This window comes from Ptychodera flava, chromosome 7, assembly GCF_041260155.1.
Source record: "Ptychodera flava strain L36383 chromosome 7, AS_Pfla_20210202, whole genome shotgun sequence".
Taxonomy (NCBI): domain Eukaryota; kingdom Metazoa; phylum Hemichordata; class Enteropneusta; family Ptychoderidae; genus Ptychodera; species Ptychodera flava.
In genome coordinates, this window is record NC_091934.1 from 10,730,127 (window position 1) to 10,740,221 (window position 10,095).

A 10,095-nucleotide genomic window follows, 5' to 3' on the forward strand; every position below is an offset into this window, starting at 1 on the left:
TAAATTGTTAAAATTTTGAGTGCAGTTCATACATTAATTGACAATTAAAGCATAATATTATGCAGTTACCTGTTGAAGGATATCTGTTCTACCAAGCAATGTGGCTGATCTGTTCTTCATGAATGATTCGTGAGCTTCTCTTTCTTGTTCATAGGGATCAAGTTCAATGTCTTCCCATGGATACTGGATTTCAATCCTCTTTTTGAAGAACTCTAAAATCTAGCGCCATATGGAGAAACCAACAAATGCGTCATTCGAACTTATACTACAAATGTTTATTGAAACCTGCCAAGGTAACACCTCAAAAGTGAAGAGGACATTTGCTAAAAATTTCCTCATTGAAATATAATTCAACAATTCTCTTACCAAACCAAGAATAACAAGTCATTGACAATGAGTCCATATTCCCCCTTGTAGTCCATGGAAGTAACTAAATTGAAGTCGATTTGATGCACATGGAAAAAGATTAATGAGGGTATGTGGCAAAGACCTATCTTTGACTGATATTTGCCAATATTGGATTGGATTGTAAACAAGAAGACATGAGCATGAATGGCATAGCTATGTCCTTTTACCAAGTTGAACAGAATTAGTATGCACTGGCTCTAATCTGCAAGAAACTGGTCCATGCAGGCATGTCTGAGTAATGGTTCTTGACATAAAAAATCAGAAGGCCGTGAGCCAAAAGTGTCCCAGTGTTCAGTACAGAAGAGAAAGTAATAGTGCTGAATTCCTTTCTTGACGTACTGTGGATGATAAAAATATGCGCACAGTAAATGCAACAAAGTGCGTTTGGCCTCAACCTCCTCCCCCTACCTCAAACGAAAGTTTGGAAGTGTGAAAATTCAACCAAGCGTCATTCTGTATCAGCATTCCTACAATAGGTAGTTATATCACTATGGAATCATGCATTATACCCCCCCCCCCCCCCCCCCCCCCCGCCCATACCCCCTCTAAATCAGGCTCTGTTAAGCGCCAACTTCACAAGCACGCAACCAACACAGAATGAATGATTAAATGATTGTTACATTATTTTACTTGTGCACTGAGCAACATGTATCAAAAGAATGCTGGTGTGCTACACTGGCTTGGTATATGCCAAACAATATAGCGATATTTGCGATCCATAAATACGTGTAGCGGGATGTTGCAATATAAAAACATGAAGTGTGATTTTTGCGCACAGGTGGTAATTGAAATACAGTCAAACCCCAGGCCTCCCCTATTTAACACAGAAATCACATTTACCATGTGTGTTTTAATCATCAAACTAAAAAATTAGGCCCCTTAAATCTTGTATGATAAACATCTGCAGCAAGATTCATCAGATTTAGTTCAGTAATTCAGGATATAGATCACTAATTACAAACATTTTTTCCCTGTTTAGAGACCCATGCAACATTACTGCAGAAAACAATGGGGTTGGTCCATACCATGGTGGTTAAAATGTAAAGCCAATCTGAGCTGCGACCCAAGTTAGGCCAAAAAAAAAAAAAGAAATGTTTCTGGTCAGGTCTTTCTTTAAAAAATGGTGCGGTGACGTGCATTTTATTTATTTTTTATTTTTTTATTTTTTTTCCCTCAAGGGAGGGAGGAGGGTCAGTTTTATAGTTTTATCAATATAGTCACATATATACTGTTCATGCAGTCACTGATTATGCCCCCCAAAGAATTTTCTCTTTCTCTTCAGCCATTTTGGTTTGGTGTCAGCCACGGCCGCCGGCCACAAACAGAAAAAAAAGGGTGACGCGCTGTTGTTCAAGTGACGCGCGCGCTGACCAGAAACATTTCTTTTTCTTTTTTTGGCCTTACAAACTGCAGTGTGCAAAGGGTCCTTAAGTCAGTTAATTAATCAACAGGAAGTTGCTAAATGTTTTCACATCATATTATAACACTGGCAGATTATCACCTGTACATATGTTTCATAAAATTTTACGCAGTGCTTTTAGACTTGCGCTTTAACACCGAAAATTAATTATGTGTGCAAATTAGCAATTATTTAAATGATACCGCTAAACTAGTTACGAAAGTTCTTTAAATATGCAAATTGGAAATTAACTAACATGACACTGATAAAGCAATGTGAGCTCAATATCTGTACCAAGTTCAGTGAAATTTGATGAACCATTTCTTGACATACTGGCCTATTATCATAGCGTCTTTGTTGTGGTATTTGTTTTGAAATTTTAAATTGTCAAAACTTACTCGAAGAAACACAACAAAATCTTAGCATTACCTTTTTCGTAAAGTCTCCATCCAGTCCGTGGAGTCTGACTTTCTTTGTTTCTTTATCAACACTATCAAAACCACATTTGTATTTGAAAAATCTTTCTCCCTGTTGTTTGCAAAATTTGCAAAGAGAGAACAATTAATTCAGCCATTCCGATGAAACTGATCCATGGACTATCATTAAAGAAGAAGCAAATATTTCAGAGAAATCTGACAATAAAGAGAAAGTTTTGGAAACATTTGGCTGCAAAATTAAATATATTCCACATTCACCACATCTGATTTATTTCAATGTTCCTTGATATGATTATATTGATTATATTGACACACAGTAGGTAACCTTGGTACCATGTCTACCGAAACCCTAACCATTACTTACCTTGAATCTATTTTGTAGCCTGGATTTAAGAATCCTCAACTTTTCAGGTACAATTTCATCACTATCTACAAAAAATTTTTTTTGTTCTGTTGGAAGGTTATTCAAGAAGCTGGACTCTCTCATGGCAAACAAAGCTGGAAAAAATCAAAATTTCAATTTAAAATTTTGACAACATAACAATAAGGTTTGAGGATTTACAATAATATACCGGTATGTTTACAAGTGTGTTGGGACACCTCAGCTTTGCAGCTCTGTGATTCAAATTATAGATTCATTGATGACACAGTCCACGCTCGTTAATTGGCACTTTGAACTGTAGTCTTTGGAGAGCGAGGTTAGAGTCCTGTTTGTTAATTTTGTCTGTGATTAAAAATACCACAATACAGATAGGGTTTGATGGCTGAAAATAAGTTCCATGGTGGTGAAAACATAAAACCAATCTGAGCTGCCACCTGAAAACATAAAACCAATCTGGGCTGCCACCCTAATTACAAATAGTCCTTAGTTAAGTCAATTAGTAATTAATCGACAGGATGTTGCCATACAATTTTTCATTGTAACACTGACAGATCACCTGTGCCATATTTCATGATATTTGATGCAGTGCTTCAGGACATTCACCCTAAAAACAAAAATTCATTATGTATGCAAATTAGCAATTAATTTAAAGGATACCACTAAGTGTCACTGACTTGTAGCACTGTTACTTAGACATGATCGACATCAGACCAAGTTTCATCAAATTTGATGCAGTATTTCTGGACATGACACTGTAATCAGGAAAGTTCACTAATTATGCAAATTAAAAATTAATTAACATGACACTGATAAATGTCTTTATTCACTGTTACAGCGATGTGAACTCAACATCTGTACCAAGTTTCATGAAATTTGATATACCATTTCTTGACATATCTGCCTAATTATGAAAATTCATTAAATATGCAAATCAGCAGTTAATTGACATGATACTAGTACATATATTTGCAGGCCATAATACACAACTAGAAGATGAACATCTGTATCACGTTTCATCAAATTTGATACAGCGCTTCTGGACATGTTTAATGTACTGACATAATGTCATTGTGTGTCATTAAAAGAACTCTGCATGACCAACATCTGTACAAATTAAGTTTCATCAAATTTGGCACTCATCGCACCAGCAAGGAGCTCTACTCACTTCTTAGGCAAATTGGCACTAGTTATGCATGCCACACCAAAAAAAAACAGACATGCATATGTAGCCATAGTGTTTTCCTTGTATAAATTTGAACAGAATTGGCTCAGGCATGTCTGAGATATCTGCATGAATGGACACACAACCAGACATGACCGCAAACCTATAAGTCTTGCAGGTCGACAAAATATAATTGTATGTGGAAAGATCACTTTAGTTCGTTACTTTCGTCTGTGACTTGCAAAATGATGAAAAATTTGTGACGTCGTGGTTAAAGATCCTGACACCAGAAGGGAAGCAATTGTAATACTACACTTTAGAAAATCAATCAGTCATGATCGTCAATCTGTATTGTATTTGGTCTCATTTATGGTGGCTGTACACTCAGAAAAACATGAATAACCTCGTATAACAATGCTTTTCACATTCTCTTAACTTTACCACACGACTGCAGCGCCGGTAGAATGTTTGTATTGAACAACATTCCATCTTTTGATCTCCTTTGATGCTCTCAGACGAAAATTGTCTTATGATTTCACCATATCAGACTGCACAATAGTAAGAATTGTCTTCTTAATAAAATTGTGAGTTGGAAGGATTCATCTCAAAATATAATGAATTGAGAAAGTCAATGTACCAGGGGTATACTCTGTAATTGGGGGTACCCACTTTGTCCTTTTAACTAATCCTTTTTAACTTTTTAAGAGTTCTGTTTTGTGTTTTTTTATAATCTTCATTACCCATTCTGTGTTTTTCTGGTCTGGTGATTTGTTTATCAATTGTAAAATGTGCAATTATTCTAACTTGTCAGTGCTCCTTGTTCTATTATACTTATATAAGATTTGTATTTTTATGCTGGATGTATAGTTTCCTAAACTAAATAAATAATATAAAAATTTGACCTAAATACCATGCACAACAATGCCAATATATGGTAGTGTTGCTAAGAGTTGCAACAGCCTTAACGTTTACCAGTATTTATTTTCCTTTAACCCTAAATTTTCCTGTCAGACAGTATCACTTCCCCATCTGCAAAGTCAGTAAAAAGCAGTATTGTGCCAAAACCATACATATTTTCACTCACTTGCTTGGTCAAAACTATAGCAGCTTTAGTTGGTAAAAGTGAAGTTCACAGTATCTTGGTTTTCTGGTCTGGGCCTTCAAATGTTCAGTTTTTTGTTAAATGCAAGATATCTGTGCCTCACTAGTTTTAACCAATGAGACATGATGGGGAATTAAAGGCTGTAGTATTACGATTACTTGTAAAGGAATGACCATCTCGTGATTTCATCAAATTGTACTGAAAGCTCAAAAGGGAATCTGTCTTAATGACTAGACTGCATCAAAATACGGAAACAAAACTTGAAAACTAAGACCGTCCGAAATGCTACACTCACAGTTTGGATTGTCATCTCTGTAAGCTCCATGCATGATTTCCATTTCTGTAACAGACAGTCCATTCACCCATTGGTATTTTTCACTCAAATTGTCGGGAACATCATCTGGTGTAGGAATCCATCCACAGCGTTCACTACAAAACAAAATAGGACATACGTACATTATTACTATTGCTGAATACAGAAATTGGGACTTTTTCATTTGAATTTAGGAGAGTATATAATATTTGCTTCCATGCGAGCTTTATGTAATTTAATTTGTTCATTTCTGAGAGACAGAAAAGCGAAGTTAGACAATTCACGTTATATCAACTTCAAAATTCATGTATGTATAAAATGATTAGTTTTTCACACAAGTTTTCCAAACATGACAGCAAAATAATGAAAGCAACTTTCTAACATGAATGCCGTATATCTACCAGAACGTTCAAAAGCTGATTGTGTCTGTATGCACAATATCCTTTGAAATCCAATTATATGCATTACATATGCTTCAAAATTTAAATGCCATTTTACCTTGTCATGTTTAAAAAGTATGGAAATTCATTGTCGTTATAGCATCTATCAATTTCCTCCAGGCATGTTCTCAGTTTTTCTTCACCTGTTGCATCTTTTGGAACACCCTGTGGTTCATCAAAGAAATACATATCACAGAGAAATTACCAGTGATTGCCATCAGATGTAAAGTTCAAAGCGTTGAGACCTATACTATGTCATGTCAAACACTAACAAATTTGTTTTCATAGTAGATCTAAAAGCTATACATTTATCATGGAAAAATGTTTATTCAAAGGTAAAACATTACTCAGTAATTTGCATTTTTATATGTGGCAAAATGATATATAGCCTAAATCTTCAAACACAATCAAAGTGGTGATAAACACATTTTCCAGCTGTGATTTTATAGGAGTAATATCATACAAGGTGCCTATGGAATTGTGTGAACAATAATACTTGTTTTACTGCAATTTTAATTGACTGGGTTCCAGGCTGTAAGTGGAACAGTCCTGGGACAACTTCATGGCACCTAAAACTTATTTGGCTTCAGCCTTTGAGCGTTCCAGATGTTTGAAAAGTGACAGGTCAATTTCCTCTCCACAATAGCGCTGTTCACGGTTACAGGTTTGCTACTAAATATAGCTGTACACACACGACATCGGACACGCAGCTTGAAATGCGGACAAATTTTATCATTGTTGCATACATGGCCGTTTTTGCAGCTTGTACTCTGAGTCGTGAATAAGCCTTTTAGTAATTCATTGTTACACTAGCAGTCGCCTACTAAGATGTGCTTTCGTCGTTTTAGCATGCGTAATTTTCAAAGGCGTAATCTAAATATACGGACAAAAATTTATTTTTGCATATTAATGAGAGAATACTGACGTAAACTGTGAACAGCCCTATTGCCATCGTTAAAAAAATAAATCTTCACTGTCAGGTGGCCTTGTCGCAGGACTGCCCACTCACAGCCTGGAACCAAGTGCATTTAAATTGCAGTAAAACATGTATTATTGTTCACACAATTCCATATACCTTATATGATATTATTCCTAAGTTCGAACGATCACAGTGGGAAAATGTGAAAAAGTGTTTATCACCACTTTGATTCAAACTCCTTTCAAGGTTGGCTGTGCATTTTTCCTTCACATCGTAAAGGGCATTCACTATAGCAACAACAAATGTATAAACTCACCCATCTGAGATCACATTCTACAAGATGAAGTCTGCTTCTTTCACACCACTGTCTAAGGTCTGGAAAGATCTAGTTAGAAAACACAGAAAAGTCTTCTGTGAAGAAAATATCACAAATTGAAAATACTGATTCCTGTCTGAAATTCTGATTACTGCAACTTCAAATAACATTTACAGTTATACATACATGTACCATGCAACTTTTCATAAACTGTGAAGAGCACAATGATTACAGTTTTTAAAGAGGTTTTAGGAAAATACTGCCATTATGGTGAGTGTGGCCCTGTCTACTGGAAATAGGGGTAAATAACTGTTTTCTAGTGTCAAGCATTTGCATTAATGATGTTTCTCTTATAGTGTCAAAGAGACTTTTGGACTTTACAAGAACGGAACAAGTCATGCACACTTTACACATGTAATACTACAAATATTTTGATTGCAAGTCGCATGTCAACGAATCTGACCATAATAAGGCAGGACAATAACCATCGGCCCAGAAACAAATTTTAACTTTGTGAGCGGAAGTGAAGTATGCAAATAGAGTGTTTTGTTTTGTAACAAACAATAAATCCAATGTTACTGCTCTGAAAATTGAGGAATACATCCACGCTTTACCTGTTTGACCAATATTTCTCTTTCTGCATGAAAATCGTTGAATGTTGACGACACAAAGATTCGTATAATCTTCCAACCAGACCGCCGTCGTTTCACTAATTTTTTTTTCTTGCCTCTTTTCTTTGCTTCAACAGTCTTCGACACTTCATCCCATATTTGCTCCACTTCAGCTTTGTACTTGTCCGCTGACTTGTGGCTTAATCTGGACGCTCCACAACCCATCTACGCAAAACACGTGAGAATGTTGGTGGAATATCACCAGTGTTCCATGTTTTGTACTTGTAGACTTGGCTGAAGAGGGCTACGCGGCCTACAAGTTTCATTGCTATGTTCGACAACATCGTCTTGGCTGCTAGATTTTGTTTGCCATCGAGCACTTTCCGAGAATTTAATATTTATAATTGAGCCACATTCGCATTCATTCCCTCCCTTGAGGAGGGACCACGTTTAACTGCAGAGCGTATCAAATTATCCCATCTCAATCTAAATATTCCGGTAGAGCATGGGTAGAGTATGAAAGATATTTTAAGATATTTAGACTTTTAGAATAAAACTACTGTTGTTACTATCTATTTAAAAAGAAGTTCAATTTTTCCTAATGAACGAACAGAGCACTTTCGCTTTCGCTTTGCTCCTTGCTGAAGTACCCTGTTGTGTTGTTCAGACTGCGCCGGCTGAAAAGCGGTAAACTCCGTCTACCCGGCATGCCTGGTACAGCATGCAGCACTAGCTACTTACGGCGATGAGCGTTTCGCTTTGCAGTTTGCCTAAAAGCGTTGCGAATTTACGAACAAAACAGCTTCCTACCTCGAAGCGTCTCCTGTTGTAGATTCCCTGGGCTTGCAACGCCTGATGAACTCCGGCCCAGTCGTTGTCATGTGTATCACCAACATGGCGACTACAATGCTTTCAGAGGTCATGCAAGGACAAGACTTCTGGGCTTCTGCAATGCACAGCGCCGCCATGCGCCGTACCTGTCGATGAGATGGTTCGGCCATATGGTTCGGCCTGCAGAGTGCGCCTGGAATTTACGATATTTTTCAAACAACTCAAATTGCGGTTGACAAGAGGAAAGAGAAATGAAAAAATGGCATCAAACCAAAATAAGTAAACCGATCATAAATAAACAAACAGAAACGGGCCTAATTTTGAACACGAACAGACTGGCTACGGTAGAGTAGAGAATTAGGCCTACAGGCCTATATTGCTACGGGATAACCCTCATCACTCTGATCTACATTGGACGAAGAGTATATTTTATTGTTCACTCAGACCGTTCCTATTTCGTCAGTTTATCTGTATGTTTGTTTATCGTTTTGTTTGTTCGATTATCTTTTAAAAATTGTTATTCTTTCACTTCGATTGTGGGTGGTTTGTTCGTCTCTTTCTTTACTGTGTAGGAAACCTCCCTTGGGAAGACAATACTACCCGGCCCTATGAAACGAAAGCCTTGCGGGCCAGAAGATATGGAAGACCGGTCACGACATCAGCGACATGCGACATGCGAGTTTTTAAAACTGCGATCTGCGGTTAGGGTTAGGGTTAGGGTTAGGGATAGGCGTTAGGGGTAGGGGTAGGGGTACTTGCGTCTTTAAACTGTGATCTGCGACCTAACCCTAACCCTAACCCTACCCTAACCCTAACCCCTACCCCTAGCACTAACCCTAACCCCTAACACTAACACTAACCCTAACCGCAGATCGCAGTTTAAAAAACTCGCATGTCGCATGTCGTGACCGGTTTTCCATAAGAAGATGTGTGGGTATCGTAAACTACCGATATACGTACCTCTAATGAACTACGTTTCAAGGCCTCATCGATAGAGAATAATATCCCGATACATTTGAGCATTAAACAACAAAAAAAGCGACGTGTAGAAAGAAAGTCAGTAATATTTGGTGAAAATCTACGATACCGAGTATACAAATAACAGGAAATAATAGCAATAAATTACGGAACGAGAGAAATAAGTCTTGAACATATAAGCAAAAGAAACATAACCAAGAACGATATGATCTGATTGTGACAAGGTATGCACAATTGCCCGTCAAAAGAGAACTTCAAAGAAGCGAAAGTAGTTTGAACTTTAAATAAAAAAAACCCGAAACATCAAAGGATCTGTTCCTGTAAAAATTGATCGTCGCCGCATACAGTTACACACGCAGTCGCCTATAGTTAGGTACACGATAAAGGCCCTGAAAACCAGAAAACAAACCAATTTAGGGGCCTTCGCCGTGCATACATGTTTGTCAAACAGAGCATACATTTGATTTGAGTAGACAGATAAAATGACGTTTTTACTATTCTTAGATTTTTACCTATCATGAATACAAGCCCTGGCTTTTAATACTCAGAATGAAATCATGTTTTATTTTTGTATATACTTTTTGTTCAATTTTGACATAGTTCCATGCAAATCTTGCGTAAAATGTGACCGTGACAGGAAAACTGTCTATTATAAAATTTGAAACCCCCTACCCAACCGACCATTTGTGAAAACTCAACCTTCCTTCAATTTCAACCGACTCTCCTCGTAAGAGTGAAAGTTTCTTAGTTTTATGCATTTAAAGATTTGTTACAGGCAGATAATTCAGAATCGTATT

The 10,095-nt window shown here is 37.1% G+C and overlaps 1 protein-coding gene across 1 annotated transcript in view; it reads right to left on the bottom strand.

Annotated features, from left to right (window-relative positions):
- LOC139136756 (TPR repeat-containing protein DDB_G0287407-like) overlaps positions 1-8,391 on the bottom strand; it is a 28,753-nt gene extending 20,362 nt beyond the window's left edge. The window contains exons 1-8 of the mRNA XM_070704573.1: positions 8,300-8,391; positions 7,493-7,714; positions 6,879-6,947; positions 5,702-5,808; positions 5,186-5,319; positions 2,609-2,742; positions 2,237-2,335; positions 70-219 (exon numbers count right to left, since the gene is read on the bottom strand). Coding sequence (XP_070560674.1) covers positions 70-219; positions 2,237-2,335; positions 2,609-2,742; positions 5,186-5,319; positions 5,702-5,808; positions 6,879-6,947; positions 7,493-7,714 — 915 coding nt within the window. The 5' untranslated portion in view covers positions 8,300-8,391. The remainder of the gene's footprint in view (positions 1-69; positions 220-2,236; positions 2,336-2,608; positions 2,743-5,185; positions 5,320-5,701; positions 5,809-6,878; positions 6,948-7,492; positions 7,715-8,299) is intronic.
- Positions 8,392-10,095: the final 1,704 nt, after the last annotated feature.